Source organism: Echiichthys vipera (assembly GCF_963691815.1).
Source record: "Echiichthys vipera genome assembly, chromosome: 4".
Lineage (NCBI taxonomy): Eukaryota > Metazoa > Chordata > Actinopteri > Perciformes > Trachinidae > Echiichthys > Echiichthys vipera.
This window is the reverse complement of record NC_139829.1, coordinates 31,866,300-31,885,101: the sequence shown is the minus strand read 5'-3', so window position 1 is coordinate 31,885,101 and position 18,802 is coordinate 31,866,300. Positions and strand designations below refer to the sequence as shown.

The following is an 18,802-nucleotide window of genomic DNA, read 5'->3' as shown; positions in this document are numbered from 1 at the left end:
GAGTTTTCATTGAGAGGCTTTCGAATGATGCTGAGCTGTCATTGGTGGCTGACGCCCCACGGGACCTGCCATTGCGCTGAACACGACTCCTGTCTCAGTGAGAAAACCCTCGCGCTCAGAGGTAAAGTCCAATGTTTACGTGCAGCGATAACCTTCTCAAGAAGCCGGTCTTCTCTTGTAATTTCATTGATCTGAACAGCGTTCAGCGTTGCTTTTCACGGGGCTCTCCTGTGACGCCGGTTGCACACAAAGACAACACAAAGATGTTTGTTTCTTGGCTTTGTCTGGGTGTGTATGATGAGCCTGCCATTATCTCCGCAGGCTCCTATCAACACAACTTACCTTTCTCCTTCTCCCAGAGATGGCGATGAATTAGGGAAATGTCTCACTGTGCTGCAGTCCCTCAACTAATTACTATTAAAAGGTCTGATATGACTCGGAGGTAGGAAGGCAGCGAGAGGCTGGAGCTTGTAGGCAGGCAGAAATATGAAGGTGTGGAAGGGGCTCGGGGCATTGTTTATGAGCTAAGTGAAGTGGACCATCACAGAGGGAGTCAAGCAAAGGCCAACTAAGTGATGGAGGGAACGATTAGAGGAGAGTGAGAGGGGGGGATGAAAGCGGGGGGGAGGCTAGAGCAACATTCCTGCATAGGACTCGATCCCCCCTTTCAGTAACAGGACACTCTTGTCTCTGCAGTGGGGGCGTCGCATGAGAGAAACCCAGAGCTAGTTAGAAGCTACCTCTTCTTTTGTGTTCCCTTGTTCAGGGGAAAAGCTAGAAGTGCGTAGTTTTCAATCCCGTTTCCAAATCTGAGCGGGATTCAGTCACACAGCACTGCAGAGATCATCGTCAACATCCCCCGAGCCGTTCATCACGGTCCGCCTCTCCTTCTCAGGACCAGGTCTCCGATTTCCTCACGGATCCGGGGTCAAACAAGCATCAAAACCCCAACTTAGTAGCCGCCAGGTTTTCCTCGAGCTTAGATAAAAGCTGTAATAATAACAGCGTTAGGTGAGTCAGTGGCGCTCCATTCGCAGCACACTGCTAATTGGCTATAAATGAGCCCATCTGGTTTGATTTGCTGTTGGTTGAGGCAGCGGGGTAGCAGCTCCCTCCCAGCTCTGCTCCCCTCGCTGCCTGCTCAGCCCACGGCCCCACTAACACCCGAGACCACCTAAGCTGAACTCATAACTTGAAACCTAAACTACACCTCTCCACGCCGACATAAAAAACCTGAAGGCTTATTTCTAACCCTTCCCTTAATGACTGCATTAGAAAGAAGCCCCCGGGCCTTCATTTGAGGGGCTGTGTGCAACATTCATGCCTGAGATTAGGAAAATGAAATACTGGAGTGAAACTTCACACAGTGCCTGAAGATAATGAAAGTGTAGACAGGAAGGTTTTACTGTCCCACGGTGCAGCATGATGAGACGGGCATGTCAGTGTTGTTGATCAGTATGAAAGACTAAAGGGTTCGTCCACATGATTCAAACAACCTTTCCCCCCCCCCCCCGTCGTTCTTAAAAAGTTCCTGTCCACTCACCCTCGACTCCTAAACCTCTGCGTCCACAGGAAACCAGGTGCAGCGACTCCAAACGCTGTAGTAGCCATGCCAGGCGTGGAGGTGGCGCTGTGACTGCCACAGAAATACACCAACAACAGAGAAGAAGAGACGGGGAGACGCTGTGGAGAATCCAAACACCGGAGAGTTTCTCTCCAAATCCTCCTCCATCCTAGAGACAAACGTGTCCCTGGTTCTGGTCTTAGTGGAGACTTTGGTGCTGTTCTGGACTCTGATGCACCCATCACTCTGCAGTTAGTGTCCTCACTGAGCAGAGGGGGCTGCTGGGAGCCCCTTCACTCTGCAGTTAGTGTCCTCACTGAGCAGAGGGGGCTGCTGGGAGCCCCTTCACTCTGCAGTTAGTGTCCTCACTGAGCAGAGGGGGCTGCTGGGAGCCCCTTCACTCTGCAGTTAGTGTCCTCACTGAGCAGAGGGTGCTGCTGGGAGCCCCTTGCCCGTCCCAAAGCACTCCCAGGCGCCACTTTCTCACTACGTTTAGAGACTTTTCACAGCTTCTTAGAACTGGATTTATAAACAGAGCCTAGAGCAGTTTAGCTCCTTATTCAGAGCATCAGGGAAAAGGGAGACATCTGTGCTGGGCCTCATTCAGTCCCATGCATGTGGCTCAGATTCCAGTTCAGTAGACAGTCTCTGGGTCCGTCTCTGTCCTCTCACGCAGCAGCACTGTTGTTGTTATGTGACGTTGTGGGGTTAGAGGTCCGAGGTGGGGCCATGACGCCATCCTTTAACAAAGTCTGAGCTTTCACCGTCCAGACCACAACGCCATGGGGCCATTTAGTTGTTGGTTATGTCGTAAATGATACGTGATGATGGTATTTACTTTTCAACATGTGTCAAATGGGAACACTGGGTGAACGAAACAATAAAGCGTAAAGAAACAGCTACAGTAGAAGCAGAATGCAGAAATAACTGCATCTCTCCACCAACAAATGCTCCCTTTACCATCTAACACAACAACAATAATAAAGTTACATCCCCAAAGTCACAAACTCCATTAACCTTTGCTTAGTTTAAACTCAAATAATGGCAAATTTGACTGGTTCCACTCTGTGGGGTCCAGACCTGTTGGCACCACTTCCCCACCTTTAGCCTCAGATCAATCCCCACACATCCTGCCGGCTCTGTTTGCACAGCTTGCTGCCCAATGCTCATACTAATACAATACATTACCTCAAAGCAGAGCAAACTATCACAACCTGTCATAATGCGAAGCGGGTGCAGCTGGATCCACCACGTGGGTGAACCTGCCGGCTCTGTAATGCGTAGGACTGGATATGAAGCGCCTGATGTTATTAACTTACTGATGTTAGTCAAGCTAACTGACTGGGTGGGCAACACTGGACGCTTACGGTTGAGTTATGTTACTTATCTTTGATCTCATGTTCTGTCTCAGATATTATGGCGAAGCAAGACGACCATAGGTGTAAATAACCACATTAACAATGGCTCCATTCTATTAATTGTCCCTGTAAACCGTGTCAGTGAGCAAGCGTGCACATACCAGAGCTCTGGAAATGGCTTCCTGAGGGCCCATCCACACGGAGCCGGCGTCATCGGAGCCTCTGAAACCGGGTCCCGGAGTGGATGGATCTGAAAACGCCCCCCCTTGTGTTGTCGTCTGGATGGCGAAGCCGCAACCGTACTGAGTGTCTGTGCAGTGCTGCTGCGTGACAGGAGTCGGAGAGTTGACTTACTCTGAGCGGCTACATGGGAATGAATTAGACCGACCAGATATTTCTCCCTTTACCCAGAGGGTCTGAATAAGTCGCTAATTTTGTCGCTAGTCACTTTTTATGAATAAAGTTGCGAAGAAGGTCAGGGAAGGGGCTCACAGCAGCACCTTCTGCTCGTTGAGGACACTAAGGGCGCCCTCCCACTGTTCCTCCGTCCCGTGCCCCGTGCTTTAGGGTCCTTGTCCCCCCCTCCAGGCCCGTTTGTACTCACACTACCTGGGCCTCGGAGAATGCTTCTTGCTGCCTATACGTCATCACGCCATAGGCCTCGTGCTCGTACACGTGCTCACGCTCGTGCTCGTACACGTGCAAACGTGCTTTACAAAAGCCCACCTCTCCCAAACGGGCTCTAGGATGGAGGAGGATTTGGAGAGAAACTCTCCGGTGTTTGGATTCGCCACAGCGTCTCCCCGTCTCTTCTTCTCCGTTGTTGGTGTATTTCTGTGGCAGTTACAGCGCCATCTCCAGGCCTGGCATGGGTACTACAGCGTTCGGAGTAGGTTTCACTGGTTTCCTGTGGATGCAGAGATTACATGACCCGCATATTTAACCACAGTAGTGTGTTTTCCCCACCTACTCCACCCTCATTATGTCTGAATACACACTTGTGACATTGCAGAATGTTGGTGTCAGTGCTTCTAATCTATGTAATCTAAACTATGAGTGACACACCGGCCCTGAGGTCGAGACTCGTGCGTGAGTAATGTAAAAACAAATAAGGCGAGGTGAGTGAGATAAGCCTCTGCTAACTACTCTGTGACAGGCGTCGAAGTGGGAAAATGGGGTGAGGCAATGTCGTTCCTATTCAGTTTAGTAGTAGCCGTAGTGTTGGGGAATGTTTCCGCTAATGCATCACTTGCAGGTAACTGACTGACAAAAATAGATCTTTAATCTCATTATCTCCAAAACAGCTATGCAGGGAGAGAGGGAGAGGAAACAGAGCTGGAGAGAATGTGTGTTTGTGTGTGTGTGTGTTCGTATCCGAGTGTGTTCGAGAGCGAGAGAAGAGAGATGGAGGGTGTACAGATACGCACCCTCGCTTCCTCCCACCCCCAGGTGCTCTAATTGAGAGGAGGCCTTAGTTACATAAACAAGAGGTACCCCTCAAGTTGAAAATTAAATGTTTGGAGAGCGGGCGTCATGCTTTTGAAAGTGATACGTATTCCAGTGGGTGAGCGCTGGTGTCAAAGGGGTGCTGATGAAGAGGTGGTTATTGGTATGGAGAGCCTGCTCCCTGCACCGGAGAGTCAATTCTCACCTCGCCTCTCCTGCACAATAATGCAACAGCCTCTAAAGCTCTATTTCTGTACGCTCCAGTTGGATCACACTGCTGCTGCTGCTGCTGCTGTTGATGATTGTTCTACATCTCAATAGGCTGTTAAAGTGCAAGTCTCTTCTTTTTTTACTTACTGTGCTACCGCTAAGCGCTCGTTACTGCGGTTTCGCTCGGCACATCCTACAGATCAGTCAGCGTGTCTGGTGCTCACACGTTCATTTGAAGTGTGAGCTTCGCTTTTGTGTCTACAGCTGTGTGGCTATTGCCGCCGATGCTAATTTGTGTCTCAAACGTGGCAAAAAAAAGTCTGCAAGAGGTGCAGCGAGTCAGAGTTCCAAGTATTGGGGACGTGCACTATGTAAACCTGCTCTCATCCCGGTTCGTCATAGCTTTGTCGGACCCCTTGGCGATAACTGTCAGTGCACTAGCCTTGTGTGTCCAGCTGTTACGCTTCACTACGGTCTCAATATCCCTCTCCTGTCAATATGTGGTTACTGTTGTTGTAAGGCTTAGACAACTAAACTACTTGGCTACGGCCACAAGTCACTTTTTGCAAGTCAGGTCTCAAGTCTCTGAGGGAAGCAACAAGTCCTCATCGAGTCGCTTAAGGCCCCTACATGTGATACGCGGCTGTTCCGTTCATTTCCCCATGGTAGCGACGCGCTCCGCTCAGATTTGCCGCTCCGCCTCTGCGCTCAAAGTTCAAACCAGTTGAACCGACCTTTGAAAAGCTCAACCGATGAGATAGAAGCTTTGAGTGTGACATTTAATTTTCCTAGCCAGGTTCACACACCTCTTCCAAGGTCATGTGTGTAGGGACTCATATCTCATGCTGCTGCAGAGGTTTGGTGTTATTTTGAGGTATTAGTGGTTCAAAAACGCGTTTGCCGCGCTGCCCCGAGTAAATCGATGTTAGCCGCATTGGCCCGTTAGCTACTCTCCGGGATTTCTCCGTTAATAGTTAATTCATTCGTCTTCAGTATCTTGTCCCTGTCGGGGTCGCGGGGGGCTGGAGCCGATCCCAGCTGACATCGGGCGTGAGGCGGGGTCCACCCTGGACAGGACGCCAGTCTATCACAGGACACATAGAGACGAACAGAGACAGACAACCATTCACACCTACGGGTGATTTAGAGTCATCAATGAAACGAACACCTGCACGTGTTTGGACTGTGGGAGGAAACCGGAGAACCCGGAGAAAACCCACGCAGACACGGGGACAACATGCAAACTCCACACAGAAGGGCCCCAGCCGGGATTCAAACCAGGAACCTTCTTGCTGTGAGGCGACACTGCTAACCACTACCGCACCGTGTCGCCCCGTTAACAGATGCATTTACACATAATTTTTGGTTTGAAGAGCCTGAAGACAAAAATAACCAGCGTTATAAAGAAAGATGGAGGCCGTTCTTTTCTTATTATAACAGCAAATTAATGAGACATTTGAAAGGAGAGCAGTTTCAATTTGAGACGCAATAAAAAAAGACCAAAACACGTCCACCTGTCCGCATTGATCCGCCGCACTCGAGAAGAAAAAGCGTGCTTATGCTCATCGGGGGAACCGAATAATACCTCTTAACAATAGCTGCCTCTGCAGATAAAGCTGTATCTAAAAAGCTTGTAGTGCATAGCGGAGGGTAAATGGGAGCTGGAGAGTCTGGTGTGAATCAATAAAAGCCATCAAACACCTGAGGGGTGCCCCAATTTTCCCACAAACCACTCCACCTCCTGGGCAGAGGGAAACAATGGCGGGGCATCAATACCTGCAATTGGAAGAAGGTGGGGCAGGAGACAGCGAGCAAAACCATACAAGTGGGTCAGCTCTCCTCCAGACGGCAAATGGGTGCGCGATCGTTTGCATCAATTCAGTCCAGTGGGAGACGGAGGACAGGACGGGGAAGGGGTGCCATTAGGAGTGCGTGGGTATAGAAGGTGGACGCCGGGGGAGGAAGAAGGGGTGTGGAGGTTTTTAAAGCAGGTAGAGATGGAGGCACAGGGGGATATAGGTGTTTTCAATTATCCGCAAATTCAGAGCAATTTCCTCCTCTTTCTGACCGCACCCCCCGCTGCGAGGCTGATGGGAGTCCTGAACAAGAGGCGTGGAGATCGCGATTGTTTGACTGCGGGCTGGTGGGGAGGAGCGGTAGGAGGTCGGTTTTCATCCGTCTGCTTTGTTCAACCTTTCTCTGTCACCTTGCAGCTTTTATTCTGCTTTGGGTTTTTTTGTTGTTGTCGTTGCAGCGACTGGGAACTTCAAAGTGAATTTCAACTTCTGCGTAGATGGTGATAAGCCGCTTCCTGTGAGAGCGAGACACTCGTAATGCTGCTCCAAGATAACGGGCGACCGCGTGGTGAACCGCAGTGATGCAAACCTCGTCTCACTCATCACAATTAGGTCAAAAGTCCTCTGCAACGCCGCACTGTGCGTCTCTATTAGCAAAGAGGGTCCGTTTGTATTGCTCTGAATTCAATTATTGCAGATACTTTTAGTGTGTGTGTGTGTGTGTGTGTGTGTCCTGGAGCAGATATTATGTTCTGACAAAAACACCTCAGCAGGGATGGAAATGACAGCACTGGAACCATTGTGTTCAGAAGGAGGAGGAGGGTGTGAAACGTGGTAATAGCATCCACCCATGCAGGCCCGTCTGGCCCTCATCAACTCATCCTTTGTTGTGGGAAACTCTTCTCCCCTGACCCAAGGTTAAAGCTAGGCCGTTTAATTATGGTTGTTACACTCACATTGATTTCATACTTCTTCCTCAGGTAAATCTAAATGAACCATCAGAAGAAGAAAAAACGGTTGTAAGGATCAAATTAAAATAAAGAACATACAGGATCCATGTCGGACACGGTTTCTGGTAAACCAGGTAACCCTCCAAAAGCCCACATTCACTCAGTTGAGTTATTAACTCTTTATTTGATTTGTTGTAATTTGTTCAGGAATATATAATCGTTTCATAGTTAATCGATTGCTTACTCCAGGTAGGGAATGAGTCCTGACCCCAAGTGAAGGAGTTCAAGGACCTCAGGATCTTGTTCACGAGTGAGGGGGCGATGGAGCGTGAGTTTGGCCGGAGAATCGGAGCAGCGGGGGCGGAGCTGCAGTCGCTCTACCGCACCGTTGTGATGAAAAGAGAGCTGAGGAAGGCAAAGCTCTGGATCTACCGCTCAGTCCTGGTTCCTACCCTCACCTGTGGTCATGAAAGCTGGGTCAGGACCCAAAGAACCAGGTCCAGGTCCAAGCGGCCGAAATGTGTTTCCTCAGGAGGGGGCTGGAGTCTCCCTTAGAGAGAGGGGGAGAAGTTCAGCATCCGTGAGGAACTCGGAGTAGAGCCGCTGCTCCTTTGCGTTGAAAGGAGCCAGTTAAGGTGGTTCAGGATCATCTGGTAAGGATGAACCCTGGGCGCCTTCCTAGGGAGGTGTTCCAGGCACGTCCAGCTGGGAGGAGGCCTCGGGGAAGACCCAGGACCAGGTGGAGAGATGCAAACGTGTTTTACAAAAGCCCACCTCTCCCAAACGGGCCGTGGACGGCAAGCGTGCTGCACCTAGACATGGTACGGTTGCACTCCCACTGGTCAAAGGAACCAGACTTTAGTGAAACGTGCTCGGGCACGGTACGGAGGCACAGTGTGAGTGCGCCCTAATTTACACAACAGGGCAGAATGACGTCTCAAGTTCAGAGTAGCACATTTAAAAGTGAACTAATTCTGATTGAAAATGTCAGATTCAGTGTGACTTGTGCTGTTCACTGTGTGAACGGAGCCTGAGCCTCGGTGGAGTCTAGCGGCATCGTGTTTCCTGTTAATCTCTCACTTCCTTTCAAATGCAGCCGTGTACACAAAAACCTCTCTGCAGGAGACAGGAAGTTCCCCCTGCTCGCACATGTTGCCACATGAGCGTGTGAGAGGCCTGATAGGAGCCTCTATCGACCATGTCACTTCCTCTGCTCCCCGGCTCAGCAGTGAGGAACGACCGGGTAGCCATTTTGCACACACACTCTTGATAGTGCATCGGAAGGTGTGTGTGCGCGTGTGTGTGTGTGTGCGGGGGGGCGGGTTAGGGTGCTTTCTGGATGGTTAGCCTTATCTTCCCTCCCATGCACATTCACAATGTACGCTGCACCAGATGGCCAGAGAACACAGAGCCGCTAATGGTGCCACTTGATCACGTCTTCGCTCTGCTATAAATCAGCATATTAACAACGTGCATAAATGCCATACGCGGAGCTTTGGATCGATCCCCGCGTGACGCATTAAACCATATCATAAAAGGAGAACAAACACTTAAAGGACGATGTAGATTTAGACGTGTGTTAGTCCACGTGAGAGACCGGCGTCCGCACTTTAAATGTAATGTAATGTGATGATAACGGCTCTTCATGTATTTACATTTATTTCTTAGTTTATAGAGAAGTGAAGAGTGGTTATGAGTTCAAATCCAAGGGAGAGCTGTCAAATTCCATCTGAGACACACACACACACACACACACACACACACACACACACACACACACACACACACACACACACACACACACACACACACACACACACACACACACACACACACACACACACACACACACACACACACACACACCCACACACACGACTGTCTCTAGTAATACAGTGCTGCTCCCGTGTGGTGAAAGGCAGGTCTTGCTGCTTTTAAAGGTTCAGTTCACCCACATCCAATCACTGCAGGCTTCTCCACATGCATCTACTTTGTATTAAAAAAGTATATTTATTACAGTTTTTACACAAATGCCGGGAAATGATGAAGCTGCCGTGTACAGTGGGGGTCAAAGGGCACAGAAATGAGTTAACATGGCCATGATGATCCATCTGAACTCTTATTGGGAAGTTGTTTAAGGTACTTGATAGACCTTGACCCCTCCTGGGATTATTAAAGTACTTCTGATTCTGATTTGAGTTCTCGAGTCCTCAACAGGACTGTTCCTCTACAGTCGGCCAGGATCTATCACATCAGCCTTTAAGGGCGCCCTCCCACTGTTTCTCCGCCCCGTGCACCGTGCTTTAGGGTCCTTGTCCCCCCCTCCAGGCCCGTTTGTACTCACTCTACCTGGGCCTCGGAGAATGCTTCTTGCTGCCTATACGTCATCACGCCGTAACACGTCACACGCATTGATGACGTCATGGCGATGCGTGGCTTTGTTTCCAGAGCTTTCCGTAGACCTCGGAGTTCACCCACATCTGAAACTAAGGGACATAGTTTCTCACTTCAGGTATCTCCACATGCATCTACTTTGAATTTAAAAAAAGTATATTTATTACAGTTTTTCCACGATTGCTCAGACACGTTTCTTGAAACCTTCCACACAGAACCAAATCTCCAAACTACACTCACCAAACAATCATTAGATTTGATTTGAGCTTAAATCAAACTGCTCTCAGATCATATATAAACATGACTGGGCGGTCAGTACGCACTACATCAAAAATGGAAAACAGGGCCTCTACACTTCCTGTTCCTCTTTCATTTTTGAATCCTAGAGAAGAAAACATGGTTGAAATAAAGGTTTTTGTTGAAGTCTCTCATCTCATCTTCAGCCTCTTATCCGGGGTCGGGTCTCGGGGGCAGCAGCTCCAGCAGGGGACCCCAAACTTCCCTTTCCCGGGCCACATTAACCAGCTCTAACTGGGGGATCCTGAGGCGTTCCCAGGCCAGTGTGGAGATCTAATCTCTCCACCTGGTCCTGGGTCTTCCCCGAGGCCTCCTCCCAGCTGGACGTGCCTGGAACACCTCCCTAGGGAGGCGTCCAGGGTTCATCCTTACCAGATGGGTCCTGGGTCTTCCCTGAGGCCTCCTCCCAGCTTTTGGTTTAAAACATACAAATGCAAAATAAGATTATTTACAGTAAATGCTCAAAAATACAAACTGAAAATGAAGCAGGAAAGACGGTTTCAGTGGCAGCGGCGTGTGCGTGACGTTAGCGGCCTCACGTGTTGCCTTTGACAGTCTGCTGTTGTAGCGCTAACGTGTTTCCCCTCCTCCCTCCTCGCCCAGCCCGGCCTCCTGTGTTGGAATGGCGCTGGGTGTCAGGACTGCCGTGACCGTGCATGTGAGGTTGAAGATCAGTGTCAGTTTCCAACGGGGGCTCTATATTTAGCAGGCGAGGGGACTGGGTGACCCACTCTGACTGCAACACACACACACACACACACACACACACACTTCTCTGGACCCCGACACTCTTTCACCTGCTGGCTGTTGCTTCTGGTTCTGCGTGCGGTGCATGGTGGAGAGGTGAGTTATGAAAAGGACAGCAGCACGCATGTTCGATCCCCTCTCCTCGTAACTGTGATCTGTTTTATATGTACAGCCTCCCCCACACCCATATGACACGCTGACTGCTGATTGGCTGTGCTGCCTGGCGTTGGAGCAGTGATCTGTGTCCAGTCCTTCGTAGTCGATACGTAGACGCGACCATGTGTCAATCGGAGGTTCCTGGGGCCAGACTGGGCCTGAACAGCCCCGACCCGCTTGTGAGAGAGGCTTTTCTGATGGCCCATGACTACATAGACTACGTCACCACGGGGGGGCCGGATGGCACCATGGGCCCCGCCCCTACGGCCTGCACCACGGCCCTGCGCCACGCCGGGGACGAGCTCCTCACCCGCTTCCCCATCTTCTTCAGGCGCTGGCCTCGTGTCTTCCAGGACGTGACGGAGAACACGGCCTGCCCCACGCTCATGAGCATCCTGGACGAGCACTTCTTTCCCCCCGCCCCCGGAGGGCGGCGCAGGGACCTGGCCTGGAGCGCCGTGCTGTCGGTGTACGTGCTGGCAGGCCAGATGGCTCTACATTGCCACGAGAGGGGCATGGTGGGGGTCCTGCCCCAGCTGAAGGAGCGCGTGGGGGCCTATGTGGAGAGGGTCATCTGCCCCGACATACAAGAGAAGGGAGGATGGGTAAGATGAAACCAGCTGATGCTGTCGGGCCTGTTTACACGACAATAACAACAAAGTGTTTGATCAGATGTGACTTTCGTTTAGACCAGGGGTCCTGGAGAGCCACTGTCCTGCATGTTTCTCCCTACCCTAACACACCTGAGTCTGACACACCTGAGTCTAACACGCCTGAGTCTAACACACACCTGAGTCTAACACACACCTGAGTCTGACACGCCTGAGTCTGACACACCTGAGTCTGACACACCTGAGTCTGACACACCTGAGTCTGACACACCTGAGTCTGACACACACCGGAGTCTGACAATAATCAACCTGTGACGAGCTTTAGCTGCTTGATAAGGAGCAAATCATCATTAGACTCAGGTGTGTTAGACTCAGGTGTGTTAGACTCAGGTGTGTTGGAGCAGAGAGAAACCTAAGACAGTGGCTCTCTCTCCAGGACCAGAAGTGCCCAGCCCTGGTTTAGACGGTGACGGCGTTTTCGGGGTTTAAACATGCGGAAAAAGTTAAACCAACGTGAGCTCTGATCTGCTCACGCTGGCTCTCGTGGCGTGGTGTGATTCCGTAACATCCGTGTGCAGAGTTCAGGTAAACAACAACAAACATGTGGGACTGTTTCCATCAGTGGGACGTTCAAGTGTCCTGGGTGGAACCGAGGCGGTGGGAGGCTGCAGACCGTGCTGCAGATCCCTGTCACGCTGTACGGCGTCCTGCTTCTCCGCTGTTAGGGAGAGAAGGAGAAGGACGTTTCCCAGCATGCACCAGCTCTGGGTGCTGTTTCACAGCTCCACCTACACACCTGACGTGCACACAACATCGAATTTACACACTTTTTGTGTCACCGTGTGCACGCAGTTTTCCCCCCAAAGACGCTCGTCTACACGCGGAGTAAAAAGTGAGAACGTAACGCCGCTTTAGTGTTTCCTTTCTAGATCGTCTTCGTCTAAACCCACCTACAACACACGCAACTATAATCCCGTTATACAGATTTATAACTATCTCAAACCCCTGTCACCTGCTCCATCACGTCAAACACGTAGTGAGATGTCCTCCTGGAGCTCTCCCTCTCCCCTCTCTGTCCTGAGCCCCCCCCCCCCCCACACGTGCACAGGCTTCATACTGTAACCTGTGCAGGTACAAGCCCCTCCCTTCGGCCTGACGCCCTGACACAGCAGCTTTTCTGTGACCACCATCGTCCTGTTTTCTTTGTAAACGTGATCCCGTGACCTTCTGGCAAACAAAGCATTTGATTTGATTTGTGCTTAAATCAAACTGCTGCTTTCAGATCATATATAAACATTACTGGGCGGTCATTACGCACTACAACGCATGTTTTTATAAGATAAGGAGAAATGAGAAATGCATTAATTATTAAACTTCTTTAAGATGATGCTGAAATGTTCTACAAACAGGGGTCGCCGACCTTTCCAGGGTCAAATTCAAGCATTTTAAACGTCCATTTTTAAGCTTTTACAGAACATTACAGATATTTCTACAAATCCATACATATTAAAAGTTATTTCACTTGTTATCGCGTTAAAACAGATGCTACGAACAACTAAAAATGTGTTTTTTAATAACAAAAGGACGAGAAATTAGATCTAATTCATATTCTACAGCTGTTTGTTGTGAAAGAAACGCAGATACAGCACTTTTCAAACCTATAAAACATAAAAATTCAAGTGTTTTTCAATGATTTTAAGCACCTGAGCGTCACAGCTGTGCGTCACACCTGTACGTCACAGCTGTACGTCACACCTGTACGCCACATCTGTACATTACACGTGTACGTCACAGCTGTATGTACGTCACACCTGTGCGTCACACCTGTACGCCACACCTGTGCGTCACATCTGTACATTACACCTGTACGTCACAGCTGTATGTGCGTCACACCTGTGCATCAAACCAGTACCGTAAAGTTTAAAAACAGACAGAAATGTACATGTCACTGGAGTGTGTTGTGTAACTTGAATCGTTCCCCTACCTGTGTGTGTGTGTGACAGAGTGGATTCGTGGCTCGCTTTGGGGAGAAGCAGGGCTTGGAGGGCCAGGTGAAGAGGGTGTGCCGCTGGACGCTGTTGGCGCTGGTCACGAGCATCCTCACCTACTTCCTGTGGAAAAGAATGACTTAGGCAACGCCGCCACCTAGTGACCACGACCAGAGACTACCCGGGCTGCCGACTGCAAGAAAATGTCTGCAGGTGTTTTATGGATGTTAATTCAGTTAACACTCGTCTGTAAACGTCCGTGTAGGTCACACGATGAACCCAATGTTCTGGTGACAGACGCACACTCGTGGTTGCCGCCGGTGATGTAAAGCGTTTAAGTCGTGGGCAGTGGTCACATGCTGAAGATTTGAAAGAACAATGTTGTTTGTGTGCAGTATGTCAACGTGGTCCTGTTCTGAGCTTTGTCAGCTGTGCACCAAAGATTACAGCAGACCGACATGTACCGTAGATGTGACCTCATTATGCCTTTATTAAAACTTGTTTCCCACCATTAACGGGACATTTATAGTATTTAAAATGTAGCTTTACACTGACGCTCTGTCACAGATTGCATCTATATGTAGTTCAGTGTTTACCTGATAAATTAAGCTAATCTCTGCAGCTGCACTGTACCCATAATGCACCTGTGATGTCATTAAAACCAGGGACACAGACTTCAAATACGCATATGAACTTTTATTAACATGAACAGCAGACAGAACACTGAAAACTGGAAAGGACTTTGAACATTACACTTCGCTTGGAAGGTTTGACAGCAGAGGTTTGGAAAAAGTGATACGTTTAGGCGAGCTCCTCCTCACCCTCCTCCTCAAACTCGCCCTCCTCCTCGGCCGTGGCGTCCTGGTACTGCTGGTACTCGGACACCAGGTCGTTCATGTTGCTCTCTGCCTCGGTGAACTCCATCTCATCCATGCCCTCGCCGGTGTACCAGTGGAGGAAAGCCTTGCGCCTGAACATGGCTGTGAACTGCTCGGAGATGCGCTTGAACAGCTCCTGGATGGCCGTGCTGTTGCCGATGAAAGTGGCGGCCATCTTGAGGCCACGGGGAGGAATGTCGCACACGGCGGTCTTCACGTTGTTGGGGATCCATTCGACGAAGTAGCTGCTGTTCTTGTTCTGTACGTTCAGCATCTGCTCATCCACCTCCTTCATGGACATGCGGCCGCGGAAGATGGCAGCCACTGTCAGGTAGCGGCCGTGGCGTGGGTCGCACGCAGCCATCATGTTCTTGGCGTCGAACATCTGCTGGGTGAGCTCTGGCACGGTGAGTGACCTGTACTGCTGGCTGCCTCGGCTCGTGAGGGGAGCGAAGCCTGGCATGAAGAAGTGAAGACGTGGGAATGGCACCATGTTAACGGCGAGTTTACGCAGGTCGGCGTTCAGCTGCCCAGGGAACCTGAGGCAGGTGGTGACACCGCTCATGGTGGCAGAGACCAGGTGGTTCAGGTCGCCGTATGAGGGGGTTGTGAGTTTGAGGGTGCGGAAGCAGATGTCATACAGAGCCTCATTGTCGATGCAGTAGGTCTCGTCTGTGTTTTCTACAAGCTGGTGGACTGATAGTGTGGCGTTGTAGGGCTCAACGACTGTGTCTGATACTTTTGGGGAAGGCACCACGCTGAAGGTGTTCATGATGCGGTCGGGGTACTCTTCACGGATCTTGCTGATGAGCAAGGTACCCATGCCGGAGCCTGTACCACCACCCAGGGAGTGCGTGAGCTGGAAGCCCTGAAGACAGTCGCAGCTCTCTGCCTCCTTCCTCACCACATCCAGGACAGAGTCCACCAGCTCTGCGCCCTCTGTGTAGTGACCCTTGGCCCAGTTGTTGCCAGCACCGCTCTGGCCTGAAACGAAAGTGTCAGGATTAGACATCACACTCTGGACCATACGTTTCTGAATATGCGCACACATTTGCATAATTCCTATTTACCAAAAACAAAGTTGTCTGGTCTGAAGACCTGGCCGAAGGGTCCGGACCTCACAGAGTCCATGGTGCCTGGCTCCAGATCGACCAGCACAGCACGGGGCACATATTTACCACCTGCAAGAGAATAAAGCCGTGTGAGGGGGATGCGGTTACACCTGTAAGTCAAGCAAGTAAAGTGACATTTAAGGGTTAAAAGGGGCAGTTTTAAAAACATACCTGATGCTTCATTGTAGTAGACGTTGATCCTGTCCAGCTGCAGGTCGCTGTCCCCGTGGTATGTACCGGTTGGGTCGATGCCATGCTCATCACTGATCACCTCCCAAAACTGCAACACAAAGCCCGACAGAGCTGCGTTAGCTTTCCACAAAAACACCCATAAATCATGCAAATCAAGTTATTAATTTTGTACATTTATACATTTCATTATTACGTAAAAAGGTGTGGTTACATGAGACCATTTCCCGCCGCGGTGCCTTGGCGCGCGCGCCCTGATCCCCCATTGGCTGAGACTCATGGGTTATGAATTTGAAAATTCCGGTTACGTCACTAACCGCCGAGCCCGCCTACTTCAGGCAGACGCCGGGCGCAGCTCCGCCGAGTAGGCCTCACCGAGCCGGGGACCGTTACAAAAAGCTCCCGTACGTCGTTAACGTTACCGTGGAAAAAAGGGAAACGTTGCTAAATGTGTTTACGTAACATTACATTGTACGTTTAAGTGTTATGACGCTTAATTGTTGTCGTCAACGGTCACTTCCTTTTTTCGCACTGCAGTAAAATGTATTGAACGAACAATGGAGGTACCAACGTTCCGCTCACCAACGTCTGTCCCGTTCTTAACCCGGTGTCTGACGTGGTTTCTACCGGTTTTTAACCATTTACTACTTAAAGGGTTTTTAAAACATACCAAAATGAGTCGTATTGTTTTTAAATCGTCGACATCCTGCGGTCCTAAAGACCCCCTAAAGAGGAAACGTCTTAAATTAGACGTTAAACGGCCATTGTGCCAAACAGGACTCATTGATATTCCCAGGGTGTGGTTTCTGGGACGCCTAACGGGCGGGCACAAAGACTCGGCTCTGTGAGCGGAAAACACGGTGTTTCTCACTAAAAACCACCCGGTTTGTTACTCAAACGCCAAACACGGTTTTACTAACCTTAGCACCGATCTGGTTTCCGCACTGGCCGGCTTGGAGATGCACAATTTCCCTCATTTTTCTTTGTGGTGGTGGGGTGGACCTCTCGACGTCTGACTTTGCCTTTCTGTATGTGCGTGTAAAACGGCTCGGCTCTTGCTTATATACCGCCGCTAGCCCCGCCTTTTTCCACTCAGCTCGAATGCGTATTGGCTGGCCCGCGTACGCGTCATCTACAGACACGCGTTTGAACCAATGAAATGTTCGAATGCTCGCCCGCCATTGGTCGAATCCGTCTGTCAATCACGTTCATCTCAAACGTGTGACTAACGTCTAATCTGTAGACGTTGGCCTACTTCCCTCATGATGGCGGAACCCAAATGCGACACTGACATCGGCTTTTATTCTGCATTTCTCCGCCGCACCGCAGCGGAAACGCGAAAGACAGTGAAACATCAATGTCGTCGATTACAGGGAAGGATTTGGACTCGATCACTTCTAAGGCAGCCATCTTAATCAACTGCTAGTTAGCCGCAGTCCACGTGGCTGACTTAGAGAATACAATGGGCCGGTTTAGCAGTGGTTTCGTTAGCGGAAACTGTCTTCAGCAGAGGTGGACATGGTTTCGGCGTGGCCACCACCATGATACCCAGTCATGTGTCCCTTTATACCCGGGGAGGCTGCTGCTTTCCACCCCAGCAGCTGCTTTCACTTCCTTTCTGTGCTCCACTTTATGGAAATGAGCTGCTGTGCTTGTTTAGGGTGAAATATTGTATGCTGATGGTGATTTGCAACCACGCTACTGTCATATTTCCCTGCAGACTGCGTGCATGGATACATTTGGGATGGGTTAGAGAACATAATCCAACACATTTGGGTGTGGATGCAGGGAACAGGGCCTGGGCCTCTCATCAACAAGGCAGGAGGAGAAGCCCTGCAGCCCCTGATGTAATGGTCATGGGTGGTGGTGGTGTGACGATGCAGTAAAGGGTGGATTTGATGCATGCATTCACAATCAAAAACAAGCAATATGGGACTTTCCTCTCCCTTTATTACACCACATGTGCATGATGATTATGTGATTCCATATTAGAGATATAAAAGATAAGATAGCCTTTTGTCATTGCACAAGGTACAGTACAACAGAATCAAGGATGCTCCCACGCCCTTATTTTCTCTGCACCGTGCACCGCAGATGAACAACCCCATGCAACAGTGAGAAATCAGTGCAAAAGACATATTTTAATATACATATACATCATATTTAAATTGTTTTATGTAGGCTTTTAACCCGTGGGATGAATCTTTTACACATCTCAGACAGAGCATTTTGCAGATTCATGCTTAATTCTAATAATAATAATATAATAAAACCCTGCTTCCTGTCCAGGGTGTACCCCGCCTTGTGCCCTAATGTCAGCAGAGATCCGCTCCCGCCCCTGACTGGGATAAGCGGTTGCGGATGATGGATGAATACAAATAAAAATAGGTAGACTTCAGCTCACCAATGTAAGTTTAAACACGATAATGCACAGAAGCCGGCTCGGACACAGCGTGCACACAGAACAGAAAAGCCTGTATGTGTTTGTACTGTATTGTCTGCTGTAACGCTGCGTTGTGGAATGAGGGCTGATGGGCTTATTAATAGTTAATCTGAACGCCGGGGCGAGAATGTGGCTGTGACGCCATCGCTCCTGCATGGGCCGCTGCCATGTCTCTAATGACTGAGGGGGGGAACATCAGTCCCAGGTGCTTGTCGCCGTAATGATTAGGCTTTTTCCTTCTTGGCCTTGTGGACTGCTGTGCCTTAGTAAGGGGCTTTGTATAAGCTTTCCATGGACCTACCCAGCTTCTAGCACAGTGTGCATACCATACATTTTTACGTAGATGCCGTTGTTGTGGAGACTAAAGACTTCCTGGGGGTGTCCGAATAGTAAATCATTGAGTGAGTCTCATTAAATCTGAATTATGAATTTGCATTCACGCAGCACGGGCCTAGATGTTTTTACGTGAACACCACCGCTATGCGTATCATATAAGTATGTATGTATGTAGGTCATGCTCACACAGTCTCTTCTGTGTGTGCATTGTAATCTGACACACAAAGGTCTCCTCTGTTTGCTCCATGACAGTGCTGTGTCACAGAGGATGAGTCAGGATACAAACAAAGACGACCGGCTGGTTTACCGTAGCACTATAGCGTCTCT

At 49.8% G+C, this 18,802-nt stretch overlaps 2 protein-coding genes across 3 annotated transcripts; one reads left to right on the top strand and one right to left on the bottom strand.

The window, feature by feature from the left end:
* Positions 1-10,757: 10,757 nt before the first annotated feature.
* On the top strand, positions 10,758-14,129 carry bcl2l16 (BCL2 like 16). Its single transcript, XM_083912526.1, has 3 exons — positions 10,758-10,858; positions 10,935-11,523; positions 13,533-14,129. Exons 2-3 carry the CDS (start codon positions 11,041-11,043, stop codon positions 13,659-13,661), a joined length of 612 nt encoding a protein of 203 aa, XP_083768652.1. The 5' UTR covers positions 10,758-10,858; positions 10,935-11,040; the 3' UTR covers positions 13,662-14,129.
* Positions 14,130-14,192: 63 nt separating this feature from the next.
* Positions 14,193-16,719, bottom strand: tubb2b (tubulin, beta 2b). 2 transcript variants are annotated; one of them, XM_083912525.1, is made up of 4 exons: positions 16,617-16,719; positions 15,679-15,787; positions 15,466-15,576; positions 14,193-15,379 (listed from the first exon to the last, which is right to left on the bottom strand). In XM_083912525.1, the coding sequence occupies exons 1-4, from the start codon at positions 16,671-16,673 to the stop codon at positions 14,319-14,321; spliced, it is 1,338 nt and encodes a 445-aa protein (XP_083768651.1). In that variant the 5' UTR covers positions 16,674-16,719; the 3' UTR covers positions 14,193-14,318. The 2 variants fall into 2 exon arrangements, with proteins under 2 accessions (XP_083768651.1, XP_083768650.1); XM_083912524.1 differs by having other exon boundaries at positions 15,466-15,787.
* Between the last annotated feature and the right edge of the window lie 2,083 nt (positions 16,720-18,802).

Bases quoted from the DNA above. Each gene is read 5' to 3' on its own strand.
- tubb2b (XM_083912524.1), bottom strand. From the start codon at position 16,673: ATGAGGGAAATTGTGCATCTCCAAGCCGGCCAGTGCGGAAACCAGATC. The intron at 15,788-16,616 runs GTTAGTAAAACC...TTTGTGTTGCAG, and splicing joins GAAACCAGATCGGTGCTAAG to TTTTGGGAGGTGATCAGTGA. The intron at 15,380-15,465 runs GTAAATAGGAAT...CTTTCGTTTCAG, and splicing joins ACCAGACAACTTTGTTTTTG to GCCAGAGCGGTGCTGGCAAC.
- bcl2l16 (XM_083912526.1), top strand. From the start codon at position 11,041: ATGTGTCAATCGGAGGTTCCTGGGGCCAGACTGGGCCTGAACAGCCCC. The intron at 11,524-13,532 runs GTAAGATGAAAC...TGTGTGTGACAG, and splicing joins TACAAGAGAAGGGAGGATGG to AGTGGATTCGTGGCTCGCTT.